Here is a 16439-nt window from a genome sequence, read left to right as displayed (position 1 = left end):
ACACTGGCTTTTTTTCTTTGTACTAAGACTAGCACATAGTGGTCCAAAGCTACCAAGATAGAAATTTCTCAGATGGTTTTCTCTACTGGTGTATGCTTCATCCTAAAGGGCAAAAGAAGAATACACTTTCTCTTACAAGTTTATTTTTGCATTATGCCATGCAGCCAATTCTATACTACTGGGCTTGCTCTCTGGTATACAGAACCATGAGTGACCCAGTGGGTTTCCGTTTATGGAAAATTCATTAAAAGGAGCCCACGCACAGCTTGAAATAACTACTTGGTTTGGGAGTTCCTTTTGTGATCTCTCGTACGATCTTTGCCACAGAGAACTATTTGAGGACTATCCAGAGTTAGCTAAACTTCTGGTCAGTTTGGAAACTGTGCCATTTTACAGTTCATCTTAGCCAAGAAGGGAGACATTCAGGATACGTATCATGGTGAATTTCCTAAAGGTCTCTTATAGTATGAACTATAAAGCTTATTTTTAAAAAAAACTATTTTCCTATGAAGTTTAGTGTATTTGATTTTCTATAGTCTTATAGTGTAGTAGCCCATTCCCTTTTTCCTCCATTCCTTAAATAACTCATTTATTCATTCAGCAAACACTTCCTGAAACAATTACTATGCTCTAGAAATACTGCTAAATGATGGAGCTGAATAAGTTAATGTTCCTCTTTCATAGGAACATTCATCTAAGAGCCCAGCCTGATGTAAAATACTCACAAATCACTGCAAAACAATTGGAAGCAGAAGAGAGGAGAAAGAGGATCAAGAAAAGACTCAGCAGAGAAATAGGTCAGAAATATGAGGGGCTGAAGTTTGGCACTGGTGATGGAGGAGAGGAAGGGATAGATACGGTGTGTTGGCTGATTGCATGGGGAGGATGTCCTAGAAAAAGCAACTGAAGAACATTCCCATGAATTTGAACTATGTAGTACATAGTATTGCCATTAATTACTGACACCAGGAGGAGAAGACAGTTATAGAGAAAGAAAATGAATTTAGCTTGGAACATCTTCCACCTATGAGACTCGAGTGATGTCTACCACATAACTGGATATATGTATTGGGAATTTAGGACAGAAAGGAAGCTAAAGACACAGGTTTCAGGGTTAAGAGCACATAAATGGCTCTAGAAGCAGAGAGAGCAGACGGCATGACTCAGGTGTATCGCATATAAGCATAAAAGGACAAAAAGTTAACCCTGGAACTTATAAACATATGCAAGATGGGAAGAAAAAAGGTGGTAAAAAACGTAGGAATATCACAGTGTTTCAGAAAAAATGCTAAATGGATAACTTAATAAATTCTAAAAAGTACAGAGCTTGGCCATTGGGTCAATGTTAATTAAGAGGAGCACTTTTAGCTGGGAACTTGCATTTAGACTATGAGTACCAGGGTTCCAAACTCAGTTTGACCACCAGGTTTACTAACCTTGAGCCACTATCTTACCTCTAAAATGAGAATAATCCTTATTTTAACTATCCCTGTACAGTTGTTGTATTTCAAATGAATAAAAGGAGGGACACAAATAAACTTGGTGAAGAATAAGCTTCCAGACAAGTAGGAGGCATTATTACATGTACTAATTATATAGAAGGTGGGAAATGGGAGATATTTTGAACCAGACTTATTTCTGAAGACATTTTGAAGTTTCTTGTTCAGGAGGAAGTAACACACCTATGATGAGCCAAAAGTTGACTATCTGCCCTAGTCTTAATTATCTCTAGAAAAAGTGTCTCTGTTTTCTTTTTCTTTTTTTTAATTAGTTTCAGTATCTTCCCAACTGGTATCATTTTCTTGGTCTATATCAAATGTTTCAAGGCAGTTTCATGGGTCTGCTTAGAGGGGCCAGATAGAAAAGGATTTGTCTCCATCCTCCTTACAAGCTTAAGATGCTATCTTACACATATCAAGTAATATCAGCTATCACATATCAACTATACCTCATTTAATTTTATTCAATTCAATAGATACATTCAATGCTTACTATGTGTAATTAGGATTCCTGGAGATGATATATGCACACAGACAAATATCCAGCATGTAAATTTGCAAGAACAAGCAAAAAATCTGCAGTTTTCTCATCTGTAAAAGGATACTGATGACAGAATGTGCCTCAAGGAAAAAAAAATTTTTTTTTTTTTTTTTAAGATTTTATTTATTTATTTGACAGAGAGAGACACAGCGAGAGAGGGAACACAAGCAGAGGGAGTGGGAGAGGGAGAAGCAGGCTTCCCGCAGAGCAGGGAGCCCGATGTGGGACTCGATCCCAGGACCCTGGGATCATGACCTGAGCCGAAGGCAGACGCTTAACGACTGAGCCACCCAGGCGCCCGGAAAAAAAAATTTTTTAAAGCACCTTTCATCTTACGTGGTATTTTGCAGGTACTGTTCCATCTGCGTGTAGCTTCCATTTTAAAGGCAAATGTAGAGGGGCGCCTGGGTGGCTCAGTTGGTTAAGCGGCTGCCTTCGGCTCAGGTCATGATCCTGGAGTCCCTGGATCGAGTCCCACATCGGGCTCCCTGCTCGGCAGGGAGCCTGCTTCTCCCTCTGACCCTCCCCCCTCTCATGTGCTCTCTCTCTCATTCTGTCTCAAATAAATAAATAAAATCTTTAAAAAACAAACAAAAAAATTTAAAGGCAAATGTAGAAACAAAGCAGGTAGTTCATTTGAGAGGTTTATCTGCTGCTGCAAGTTCCCCACCTAAGGGTCTCCCACTGCTTAATAATTTTCACAATAGTCAGTTGTTTGGCTGAGGATTAGGTCTCTACATAAGAAGTAAGAGCAACTGAATTAAATCTGTTCATCTATACAGAACTGATTTGCTGCCAACAGCTAATGCGAGGCAAGCGGGAAAGGAAACCCAAGGAATTATGATTTATTAGATGAATCACTAAGCCAGATTCTACACTATTTTGCTTCCCTTGGGGATGAAGAACTGTCTCAGGTAAATTTCAACCTTAAATTCAATTTTTTGTTCCCGTCAGAAGTTTCCTTTAGCTGTTTGAAGCCTTTTAAGTTAATTAGCAATACCTTGTTTATGTTTGGAGTTGACCAGAATTATCAGAATAGATTTGCTTATGATGCTTTTGGTGCTTCGGAGGGGTTTTACAGACAACTGCGTTTTGACAGATCAACAAATGAAAAGAAAAAAAAAAAATCTCTGAGGAAAAACAACTAGCGATACAGGTATACTTAAGACTTTCCAAGAAAGATATGTAGAAATCTCACATGTTTGGCCCCCTGGATCTTACTATTTCCTCTCTTGTGCTTCTGTTGATCACCAGATTTGAGATTGACCATTAATTCTGAAAAGTTCAACTCAACAGCAGAGCTGGTTGCAATTTTCTCTCTGATTATGTCCATTCAGGTCCACTTAATAAGCATTACTTCAGAGTATTCCAGCTAGAGTCCCTGGCATCTGGGGCTCAGAATTGGCAACACATTTTAGTATGTTGATTATTTTGAACATCAATTTTTTTAAATTCCTTTTTATTTCTACAGTGCTTTTCTTTGAAGGTAACACACTACTCACATCATTTTATTCATCTCTTTTGGTTGTTGATGATCTGGATTGAGGTCCAATCAACATATGGTTAAGGGCAGCTGGTGAGAAAAAGTTAGGATCGAGAAGCCGTAGTGATTATAAAATGGAACAGAAACTACAAATGGAAATGGAACAAAACAGGATGTGAGTTAAACATGGAGGGATTTACTGTGTGCCTCCAACATGTGAAATTCTAGAAGCCCCGGGTGATACGGGAATAATAATAGCTTAGCGCCTTATATTATGATATACCAGGCTCTATCCTAAGCCCTTTCTTCCCACGCTATTATTATCCATCTCCTCCACCAACGTCTGAGATAGGATGATCCCTATTTTATAGATGAAGAAATAGAGTCTCAGAGAAGTTTAGTGACGTGTCAAAGGTCACAGAGCCAGTACACATGTGAGCTGGGATTCAATCCAATCCTGTCCGATTCTAAGTCTTTAACAAGTGACTCTTGCCTCTGGAAACTTGCAGTCTTATGAAAGAGATAGGCATATAAATAATCAACTACAACACAATATAAAGTTCAATAAGATCTCTTACCTATCAATCTTATCTATGTATCCATCTTGTCTATCTATTCCTTCCTTCCTTCCTTCTTTCCTTCCTTCCTTCCTGTCTATCCAGCCATCCATCTACCTAGCCACCCAGCCATCTATCTATCCTGCTGAATAAATTCTTCTCCCTCCCTTGTCCTGAAATGCAGTAGTTCACTCAGGCTCTCCAGACAATGGTTCTGTAAAACTGAGCGGTACTTTACACTGAGCAGTAGCTTCTTGGTAATGCACACTCTTGAACATGCTCTCCTTCTTTTTCTGCCTTACTCTTCTTTCACTCACTCCTCCTTCCCTATGATTGCACTTTCTAGTAAGGTACTAAAACGTGTGTTTGCCTCATGCTGTGTTTCCTAAGGCATCTGGGCTTTGAACTCATGTCCAGTAAGGAGGCCAAGGCATTTAATTTCAAAAGAAAAAGACATGATGTCCCCCCTGGAGCCAAAGGAGCTGAAAAAGGATGAAAAATACATTAGAATCACTTTGCCCAAAGATTTGACCCTTGTGAGCCCCATCTGGGGTTCTCTTAACCTCAGCAGAGATCTCTGGGTTTGAAGGCACCCACAGAAGCTTGGCTCTAACTTATGGGTATTGTGATTCCCACTGGACTCAGCTACTAGATGTAAGTTCCTTTAGGACAAAAAAACTCAGCTAGGTCACCTTAGGGAAAATTTCTTCACCTCTCTGAACCTCAGTTTCTTTGTCTATAAAACAGACACTAATCTCCGCATCATGGCATTTTTATGAAAATTAAGTGAAATATTGTGTGTGTCTTCCATATACTAAACATATTCTAAGAATCATTAGTGTCTTTCTATTTTATGATTTCCTTCTTTGGCTCAGCTTCCATGGGTAGAAGTTGTCCTGATGAAAGATGGCGGTGAACCTCTATAAAGGAAGTGTCAGTTGGAAGCAATGAAGAGAAAAAAAAATGATCGTTGTTTGCTTACTCTCACATAATAGGGTATCTGATAAGTTAAGTATCTTTTGACCTTTCCATTTTGCAGCCCAACTAAGCTTTTACATAATTCTAGTTCCCTGAATTTTAATTTTCAGCAACAGAAGAAAGAAAGGTCCTTCCTCATGAATATTTATAACAATATCTTTGAAGGAGTTTCAACTAATAGTTCAACTGATAATCTAAGAGTTTCAACTAATAGTTTCAACTAATAATCTAAAATCATAGGTCAAGCATTGTGACTAAATGCCTCTCAATGATCAAATAAACCTGGGGTTTGGCTACTGTGTCCGTCAGGACTGGTTTGGTTTTATGCTGTGGTAATAAACAACTTCAAAATCTCAGTGGCTTAAAAATAACAAAGGTTTATTTCTCACTCATGCTATATTCCTAGTGGGTCCACTGGAGCCTATTATCATTGTCCTTTGTCCATGACCTCGGATGATAACACAACTAATATCTAGAACATGGCTGGTTTGCTATGGAGGAGGGAAAGAGAAAAAAAAAAAAGTTGGAGGGGGTCATATGTCCACAGTTAAGTGCTCCAATTTGGAGTGACATACCATTTTAACTCACAAGTCAGTGGCCAGAACTATTCGTGTCCTCGCCCCCCCCCCCCACCAGAAGACTAGAAAGCACAGTCTTACCGTGTTTCTGGAAGGGAGAACTGAGAACAATTTACAAGCAGCACTAACAACTACATCCTTGCTCAATAAACATCACTCATACTTTCTCGTGGCCTTTTTTTTTTTTAGCACAATCCAGTCAATTTTCTCTTCTTTTTACTCATTAAAAGAAGGAACAGGGGGCACCCGACTGGCTCAGTAGGTAAACACATACAACCCTTGATCTCGGGGTTGTGGGTGCGAGCCCCACGTTGGGTACAGAGATTACTTAAAAATAAAATCTTAAAAAAAAAGAAGAGATAGAAAACAGAAAGTGTGGGAGCAGAAATTTCTGTCTATCAGCCTGGTGTGGTACTCAAGGGAAGTATTTAACCCATTACCAAGCTTATTCTGCCCGAAGATTTGACATTTATTCCAAAAAGCCACGTGCAGTTGTCAAGTACTTTCTTGTGAAGACAGATGCAAAGAAAATTCTACAATGAGTCCAAGGAGATTGCTAGCAACCAAAATTATATCTCCTTCCTAAGTCCTGAGGGAGTGTCTTGGACCTTAGCTTCTAACTAGATGGAATATGAAAAATACGCACATTAATGACTTCTATGCATACTATCTAACGATAAGAAGGACTTGTTTCCAAATGAAAAAAATGTTTTATGGTTTAAAAGAATAATCTGTGATCTTAAAACAAATAAGTCTTACTACTTAAAAGTAGGTTACAGGGGCGCCTGGGTGGCTCAGTCGTTAAGCGTCTGCCTTCGGCTCAGGTCATGATCCCGGGGTCCTGGGATTGAGCCCCACATCGGGCTCCCTGCTCTGCGGGAAGCCTGCTTCTCCCTCTCCTGCTCCCCCTGCTTGTGTTCCCTCTCTCGCTGTGTCTCTCTCTCTCTCTGTCAAATAAATAAATAAAATCTTAAAAAAAAAATAGGTTACATTTCAAAAGCTGTTTCCCCTGGGATCTCACTGACTTAAACAGAATTTCTTATACATGAAACCAACTGGGCAGAAGAAACTGACAACTGCAACAAAATAGATTGTTAAGAAACATTCCTTTAAGATAATTTTTTTCATAGGGGCGCCTGGGTGGCTCAGTTGGTTAAGCGTCTGCCTTCGGCTCAGGTCATGATCCCAGAGTCCTGGGATCGAGCCCTGCGTTGGGCCCCCTGCTCAGCGAGGAGCCTGCTTCTCCCTCTCCCCATGTCCCATTCGTGCTCTCTCTCACATCTCTCTCTCTCAAATAAATAAATAAAATCTTAAAAAAAAAAAAGATAATTTTTTTTCATAGATAAATAAGTCCTTTTGTTTTTTGCATGTTTGGAGTACTAAATCTCTTATCATCAATTTGTTACTATTATTTTTAATGACAAAAGCTCAAAACTAAAGCAGACCTCCCACATATCATCCGGTCCAATACCCCTATTTCATGTATTTATTGTTATGATTATGATTTTTTTATTCAAGTATAATTAACATCCAGTGTTATATTAGTTTCAGGTGTACAATATAATGATTCAACAATTTTTCGAGATCTGTAAAGTTAAGACCCACAGTGCTGGCGTCACCAACCGGATCTCAGACTAAGACAGAACCTTGCCTCCTGCCACCACAACGATCTTAGCGTCACTATGTCCAACTGAATTCCTAAATTACATTTTGTTGTTGTTGGTGGTGGTGGTGGTGTTAGTGCAAATTGATGGTGGGGGGGGCTTTTTAAAGAATAGGTTCCTGATATCCGTATTTTCTAAGAATAAAAGAAATCACTTTTTTTGAACAAGAAAGTAACATTACATGGGAAAGGAATTGAGGTTTTTGAGTCAAAGACCAGGGAAGAAAACTGAATTTACCAAAAGCAGTCAGGAAGTTTAGAGGAATTACTGCTCTGTTTTACATCTAAATCCATCTTGACACCCATTTTCCTATTTTATAGTTGATTATTTTAAGAAGTTCTTACGGAAAATGCTTCCAAGGTACAGACTAAATTGAAGTGAAAGTCCTAAGGCTATTCTTTTTGTTTGTATAGAAGATGCTTCAGCGAAATTAAACAATGTCTTCACAGTATTAAAACATAATTTTAGGGGTGCCTGGGTGGCTCAGTCGTTAAGCGTCTGCCTTTTGCTCAGGTCATGATCCCAGGGTCCTGGGATCGAACACCGGATCAGGCTCCCTGCTCAGCGGGAAGCCTGCTTCTCCCTCTCCTACCCCCAGCGCCCCCGCTTGTGTTCCCACTCTCGCTGTCTCTCTCTGTCAAATAAATAAATAAAATCTTTAAAAATCAATCAATCAACCATAAAACATAATTTTAGAGAGGGAAATTTCTTCAAAATCCAAATAAGAAAGTAATAAATCAAGGCCATTAGGAGCACATTACTTTTTTTTAGCAGGGCTTTAGGAAAGGTATTTCATTTCCTCCTGCATTGCCTACCCATTTTGGTCTGGCTGATTCAGGTGCTTCTCAGAAATTGGGGTGAAAATGACCTACCCAGGCCATACCTGGGAAGTTATGTCACCTTGAGTTGGGAGGAACCATTTTAGTGTGTCTGCAGAGTGTTCTGGCCCTTGGGACGTTAATTTAGAGAGGCCAGGTAAATGTGAGAGGGAGGGGGGACCACACAGCTTCGTACCTATTGTCTTGTAACACTATTCTTATCCCTTACAACTGTCTAAAAGAATTCTTTTTTTAGACTTTCTATGCTAGTCACCCCAAAATATTCTGTGGTAGTGAGTTCCAAAAACTAATTACATGTCACATAAAAATGCTGTCCTTGTATCTATTTCAAGTTGGCCATACCTCAGTCTTTCTTCTTGCACAGATAGTTTACAGATGTTGCTAGGATTTCCGATTCACTAGTTCCTGCTATTGTGGGTTGCTCAGTTTTATTTCGATTTTTGTTTTCTTTTCTAAACATGACTGCTATTACTGTTCATATTTGCATTTTGTTTACCGGACTGTCAGTATCACAAATGCGCTCCGGGACTGCTTCCTTCTCTCCTCTCTTGCCGTGTGCCGTGTGCAATCACCCTTCCCTGCTGCTTTAAAAACCTGTTGTATGCTGATGACCAGATTTGTTATCTTCAGCCCAGGCTTCTCCTAGGCTCCGAAATTTTGAATCCAAATGTTTACTTGACTTCTAACATTGGCTCATTTTACAAACATGTAAAATTGATCAAACCAAACATGAATACTGGATGCCTGAACCAACCGGATGGGGAGGTGAGAAAGTGGGTTCAACTGAGCTTAGGTAGCCCCTCCACGGGTTGCTATATGAATCTAGTTCATTTCTGTTGCTCGCTTAGGAATGGGTCTTCATGGGACGCCTGGGTGGCTCAGTCGGTTGAGTGTCTGCCTTCAGCTCAGGTCATGATCCCAGGGCCCTGGGATCGAGCCCCGCATCGGGCTCCCTGCTCAGCAGGGAGCCTGCTTCTCCCTCTGCCTGCCGCTCTCCCTGCTTGTACTCTCGCTCGCTCTCTCGCCCACGCTCTCTCTCTAACAAATAAATAAATTAAATCTTAAAAAAAAAAAAAGAATGGGTCTTCATGAAGGTATGGATATGAACCGTCATAGTAGAAATGTACAAAAGAACATCTAAAATATAGTGGACAGGGTGTCATATCTCTATTTTTGAAAGAGATCAAAGCCAACATTAGAATAAGTCTCTGGCATAAGGAATCTGTTGGTAGATGATATAATAACACACTACCAAATCTCACTATAGCTCCTTTGATTCCGCAAACACACTTCAGTGTCAGGGGTTGTGGAGACCTGGGTGCCACAAATATGAAGAAAACGCAAATCTGTGCTTGCAAAGAGCTTATACTTTGCTTCCCACAAAGTGGTGGTGATATCCCCTGTAAGTTCTGGAAAAATTTGTGGGGGATTTCTGTTGTCACCGTGACGGCTATGTGTCCTGGGCCATCAGGAATAATCTCATGTCCCAAACACTTCAAGATGTCCTATTGACAAAAAAACCTATTTATCATTATCCTGGCCTAGATTCGGATTCCATTTTATATATACACAAAGTGGTTTTTGCATGAGTTTTATATATACTGAACTTTCTAGGAATTTAACAACATAAACTTGGATAGAAGGTTGTACTTTGCTTTGTTTAAAACTTTGGCAAGGTTTGTTCACCATTTCAGAAAAGCACTGCATGAAAAGTCAACACTGATCATGGTTTTGAACCCCAGCAGATCACATGGGCTTTGGCCTTTGTTCCTAGTGGTGTGTTCACAGCAATTTCACATAAAGATGCTAACATATCACTGCTTCATTATGTCTACAGCGAAGTTTTATTTTATTATTAGCTACTTTCTTTTTATTTCTTCTTTATAGTATAGTTATGCTAGTATATTGTCTTTAAAAATTATGTATGTAGGTAAAATATAGGTACTCTAAATTTCATTTCAGGGGAGCAAGAGAGTTGTTACAAAGGATTTATTTTCAAAGTGCATGGAAGAAGTGATATGATTGAGAATTACTGCCCTACAGGGCAAAACATACAAATACCCTGATAATTTTGGCATTTTTGCTCCATCGTAGCAACATAAGGGGCAGCCGGGCATCCTTAGTCAAGGCCTTGAATAATGCAAACATAAATTTTTATAAAATTACTCTTTCTATGCCATCTATTTCCCAGTCCTCTTTTTTCAGCTACAAAGGAGAAACTCCAGCTAAACAAAGTGCTACTGGTTAATGAGACGCTGAAGGAAATAACGCTTTTCACAAAAAGCTTTCAGAATAGGGAACATGCAGGCAGGAGGGCTGAGGGTTGCTCAGGGCAAAACCCAGCAGGCAGGTTAGCGGGTAGGAGAGCAAGAATAGTTGAGTGTGTGTTTAGTGCCCCTCTGATAGACACCGCCATAGCTCTCCTTCTAGAACTAAGGGGAGAAAACATCTGGCACAGAATGTTTTTTTTTTCCCCAGCCAATGGAATTTGACAACTGTGGTTTAAGCCTAAGAAGTAAAATTAAAGATCAGATTGAAATTAGGGCACTGTGCTGAAGGTTGCTACGGGCAGGGATCAGGACTGTTTAGGACTGAAAATATGTCAGATTCTCCTACAAACTTCAGAGTGATCATTCTCTTAAACTAAGTAAAGAAGCCAACCAATAAAAGTGAGACAAATACTCTCAATCACTGGGCGAGGGGAAGGAAACCAAAAAAACACAAAGAACAAACCAAAAAAGGCATTATCCTAAGGACAGGGGGATCAAGCAGTAGTCCTGAGGAAAAAAAAAATCACCTACTTGCCCCCAACACCTTCATCCCCACACTCCATCCCAAGTCTTGTCACCATGACATGGATTAGCTTCGAGAAGGCCAGTGGATGGTTTGGGCACTACACAACGGGAAGTTTCACCCACCAGTTAAAATCTCAGCCGAGGCCAGGATGTTGCCAGAGTATCGGGTGGGCCCTGAGCACCCATGAATAGAGCGGCCTGGGGACACAGCTACCTCACCTTGCACTGCAGGCTTCCCCTTGACACATTAGTGAGCATTCCAGAAAGCCAGTGACTGTGACCTTAATCTTGGTGGCCACGCCCCTGCCCTGTTTGCCTCTTGGCATATCCTCTGCTCTCCCAGAAAGAATCTAGAATTCTACTTTGCCACACGATTATACTTTCTCCCACTTCTTAGGTTCAGGACACCTGGATTTTATCCGCAACAATGAAAACATTCCAGTCCTCCTTCAAGGTAATAGGTAGTGTGGCCTTCTCTCCCTCCCCTGAGCATCATCAGCATTCCGTTTACAAAATTCACTTGGGTCTAGATTTACCTACAGTGATCTGGAAGCTTCACGCTAGAAGCTGCTGTTAATATGGAGCAGGAGATGTATGTGGTTATCTTGCACATGTGCATAACATTATCTCTGTTTAATAGAAGAGAAAACAAAAACTCAAGAAAGATGTAACTTGCCCGTGTATCAAGTAAGTGGTGCTGCTGGATTTGAATTTTGGTCCGACTGATAACTACTGCACTGCGGCTTCCTTTATAAGGACCTGGAGGACAGAATCTTTTATATGTCCAGGTCTCCCAGCTCCTTTTGTTACTCTCATTAGACATAGAATTAATAGTCCAATGTCCATCTCCATTAGACTGTGAGGCTCATGGGGGCAGGAATGGTGTCCATCTCATTTTCCACTCTGTCCCTAGTGCGTAGGGGCGTGCCTGCTACAAAGGACACATTCCTGTGATGCTTCTACTTCTTACAATTGCGCCAAGGTGCTTACAAAAGGGCACCTGGACTCCTTGTAAGTACAAAGTATCCATCTCCAATCATTTATCAAATAAGTCAATCTCAGAAACTACAGAAAGGGAAAGGAAAGTCTTTCCCATTGAAAGTATTTACTAGGTTCAAAGCACATAGAAAGTCTTCTCTTTTGAGAATCGTGCATCATCCACAATCAGTTTTATCTATATACATATCTATCTCCCTAGATAGACTACATATCAAAAACGTTCATTTACTTATTGCTTAGGAGCACTTATTATTAGGTACATACATTATTTAGTGGAAATTTTGAAGTTTAAAAGTCATTGGTAATATGTTTATTATTAATTAAATCTTTGACAGAACACAAAGAGCAAGGAAGAATAAAATGTCCCCGGGGCGCCTGGGTGGCGCAGTCGTTAAGCGTCTGCCTTCGGCTCAGGTCACGATCCCAGGGATCGTGCCCCACATCTGGCTCCCTGCTCGGCGGGAAGCCTGCTTCTCCCTCTCCCACTCCCCCTGCTTGTGTTCCCTCTCTCGCCGTGTCTTTCTCTGTCAAATAAATAAATAAATTCTTAAAAAAAATAAATAAAATGTCCCCATATTAATAGCAGAATTACGTAAACTAGCCAAACACTAGAGTGATTAAATTAATTGTGGTACATCCATACAATGGAATACCATACAATGAAAATGAATGAACTATTGTACATCCAACGTTAAAAAAATGATCTCATAAATGGAACTTCAGTGAAAGTAGCCAGACATAGAAAAGTGATAAAAGTCCATTTATGTAAAGTCCAAATACAAACAAAGCTCCTCTATGATGTTAGAAGTCAGAATATTAATTACTCTGGTTATGGACATAGTAGTGATAGGGATGAGCCCGGGAGCTTCTGGGGTGTTGGTAATGTTGTATTTCTTGATCTGGGTGCAGCTCACAAGTGTTCACTTTGAGAAACTTTATTAGGCACTTATGAGTTGCGCAATTCCGTGTGTGTTATGTTTTAATAAAGGTTCACTTTTTAAAAAGTTCTCCATAGTAACCAACCATATTGGTGGAGCTATTTTATATATTATAGCTTACATTATGTAGAGGTGGATAAGACTAGCATACTTACTTCTGTACTCCTGTCCAACCTACATTTTCGTTAGTGACTTTGCTATTTACTTATTTATGCTTTGTATCCTGGGAACTACTTGGAAGACTTCCTAGCCTACTATTCACTATTTGTGGGTTGGATGTTGAAACCCAAGCATTTACTCCAACATGTTCGAAACACATATGTGGCTTAAATATGGATCTTCCTATCCTATCGTGAACGTCTGATTCACATCTTAACTTAGTCTACACTCTGGTGACATAAAGGAAACACATCATTAGCCATAGAATAATCTACAAACAAATCTTATTAACTTGATTGGGCAAAAACCTAAATTAAAAAAAAAAAAAGAGGTAACCTAAGTCACAAAGACTCCTTTCTTTCCAAACAGTACATTAAAAATAACTTGTAGCCCTATTTAGTGCTGAACTTCAACTATTTAAATCTATTTTAGAACATAATTAACATTAGCCCGCCAATATCTTCCACATTATATTGAAGTTGAGAACTGGAATAAACCATTTTAATAATAAAATTTTATTAGGATGTTAAATTGCGCAGTTATGAAATCTGTGTATCTATGTGTGTGCGTGCATGTGTGTGTATGATCTTTTCTCTGGTGCCAGGTACGCACAATTTCCCATAACATTTGCTTAAGCAGGGAATGAGCCTAATGGTGTATCCTATCATGTTCACTGCATCCAAATTTTATTCTAGTTATAATAGTTTTGAGAAGACTGACATCTCCCAAATTACTCTACTTCTAAGGGACCACTTTAAATAATCATAGTAATAATATCCAACTAAGCAAAGATGGTATGAACTCCTTGAGGGCGTCAAATAATCTGCAAGGAAGAAAGTAAATAAAATGGATACAAATCATTCAAACGAAAAAGGTTTCGAGCTCCTCTCTCGTTTCCATAAACCCAGCAGGAACTTTCCAAGGCAAAGGGACACCCTAGGAGCGGCGCGATGGGCTCCGGAAAGAGGCCTCCTGTTGCAACCTGCCCCCAGCTCTGTCCCCGGACAGGCAGCGCAATGAGCTCGGTCCCCGTCGGGCCGCGGGCGGGCAGGCTCCCAGGCGCCCGCGTCCCGGGCGGGCACTTACCACCAGCGCGCAGCACAGCAGCTGGTTCATTGCGGTCCCCGGGAAACCTCAGGCGCTGGGCGGCGGCGGCGGCGGCTGGGCGAGCGCTCCGTGCGTCTCCGCGGCCCGTGCACTCATCACGTTATATATAGCGTCCGGGCGACAGGAAGTATCGGCTTGGCTTTGATCATTCATTCTCTATCTGGACCAAACTTTGCACCTTTCTTTTTTAGGAACTTGGGCGGGAGCGGTGGGGGGATGGGGGTGCGCAAAGCTCCGGCGTTAACGCTTTCAGAGCCAGAGCGGAAAGAACCGCCGGGAGAGGTGGGGGCTGGGGGCGGGGCGGGGATGTCTGGTCCTCCCAGGGGGGAAAAAAAAAAAAAGCCACGGGGCTGCGGAACAAGGAGGCTACTGTCTCTGCGCGGCCCTGAGGTTTCCTGGCCGCTTCCCGCCAGCGGGCGGCCCCCTGGCAACGGCCACCGGCGGTGGGAGGGCCGGGCGCACGCTGGGGAGCTGCGGGGCCGGTTTCGTCCGCCCTGCGCGGCCGCTGCAGCCAAGATCGGGGCGCAGCCGGGCGTGCGTCCTCCACCCTTGATCCCCTCTCGGCTCACCCCTTCTCGGCGGGTTCTGAGAGCTCCAATAACAAGGCCTCGCCTTTCTGCACCGCACTGTCTCAGAGCCCTGTTGGGAGCGATCCCGAATCTCCAAGGTTACAGAGACCATGCCCAAGGAACTTCTCTCACTTCTGTCTGGTTCTAGACCAAGGCTTTCCTCCCCCCCGCCCCCACCCCCCCTACCCCCCCCGCACCCTTCACTTCTCCTTGTCTGGGGTGGTGAGAGCCAGAGAGAAGCAGCCGAGGAAAAACTTCCTGCCCAAGGCAGGAAAAAAGCTTGCAGGCTGTGGGCTATCTTGGCCCCGGTTTTCCTCGTCAACACCCTCATCATCAAAGGACCTTAGGCCCTTACATCCTGAACTTCTGGAATTACCTCTTCAAAGTCCTTCCCCTGCCCCCCGAGCTGTGGACAGGAGTTTGGGGCTTGCATAAAGGGCTCTCGTCTTCCTCCTTCACTCCCACAAGCTGCTCCTCGGAAAGTTGGACCCTCTGAAGTGTTCGTCCAGTCCTGAGAGGTCCTGCAGTTCACCGATTAGCTCTCAGGTTTTCACCAGGTGCTGAAAACCTCCTGGCAAAGCTGGCTTCCCCATCAGGGTGGAGTGTGCAGTTACCACCAGAGTTCAAGGATGGAAGGTGATAAATCAGCAGAGCACCCACCCCGGGGGCGGGGGGGGGGGGGCAGGTATTGCCCACAGGGATCAGAGCATCCGCTCCTTCAAATGGATATGCTTCCACCAGGAGCTCAAAGAGACAGAGTAGAACCTATTTAGAGGAGAAGAATGTCAGCTCTTCTGCTCTGTGAATCACAAAAGACAGAGGGTCTTGTTCAGTGTTGCCTCCCAGGGGCAGGCGGGAGGGGGGTGGGGCTGGAGCTTAACAGCATGATGGTTTCTTAAGTGAACTATGAATGAATGAAGGCCAGTGAGTGAGGACAAAGTTGTGGGACTCCAGACCTGCCCCTCGACTTCTGAACTTCAGTTTTAACATCTACAGCCTGAGCTACTAACACAGACTTCCTGCGGGACTCAAGTCAATTCAAATGTTAGTAGTAAGGCACTCGATAAATGACAGTAGTATTGTTTTTATTAGGGTGATGTGTGTCTAGGATATTATTTGAAGGCACTTCTCTTGAAATGTAATAGGGTGCCAATATGCAGGAGCCAAAGCTTGGAGAAAACAGGCACTGAGTCCTGCAGTGTTCACCCTGGGGTGCCTGGCTTCTAGGAAATATTGACTGAATTGTGGCTATGATTGTTCTAGAGCTACCTAGATACTGGTCTTTGTAGCCAGACACCTAGCTTTGAGGCCCGGATCTACTACATTCCAGTTCTGTGATCTCAGGCAAGTTTCCCCTAACCTATTTGCATTTCTGTTTTGTTTCTTTATCTGTATAATGAGGATAAAAGTCCCTCAGCGCATTATAAAGGTTATTAGTGAGGATTCAATAGAATAAAACATGTAAAGCACTCAAAATGGTGTCTAGCACATAGAAAGTGCTCCTTATCTGCTCGATATTATTATTCTTCTTATCTGAGGTTCTCATAGGGACATTTATATGAGCACAAGGTGAGTCAAGATTATAAACTCCCGAGGGCAGAAATCCCATATCTTCCTGTGGTATTCCTTGAAGCTTTTAGCTCAGTGTCTGGCTCTCTAGAACTATTGGGAGTTACTATAAATACTAATAGTGGTAGTGGTAGTGGTGGTTGGTGTGTGTGGGTGTGTGCGTG

The 16439-nt window shown here is 42.0% G+C and overlaps 1 protein-coding gene across 1 annotated transcript in view; it reads right to left on the bottom strand.

The window, feature by feature from the left end:
* Nucleotides 1–14343, bottom strand: part of TNFRSF11B (TNF receptor superfamily member 11b) — a 28535-nt gene extending 14192 nt beyond the window's left edge. The window contains exon 1 of the mRNA XM_036120270.2: nt 14117–14343. Within this exon, the coding sequence (XP_035976163.1) occupies nt 14117–14146 (30 nt within the window). The 5' untranslated portion in view covers nt 14147–14343. The remainder of the gene's footprint in view (nt 1–14116) is intronic.
* Nucleotides 14344–16439: the final 2096 nt, after the last annotated feature.

This window comes from Halichoerus grypus, chromosome 5 (assembly GCF_964656455.1).
Source record: "Halichoerus grypus chromosome 5, mHalGry1.hap1.1, whole genome shotgun sequence".
Classification (NCBI taxonomy): domain Eukaryota; kingdom Metazoa; phylum Chordata; class Mammalia; order Carnivora; family Phocidae; genus Halichoerus; species Halichoerus grypus.
The sequence above is the reverse complement of the archived record's forward strand: the minus strand, read 5'-3'. Positions and strand labels throughout refer to the sequence as shown.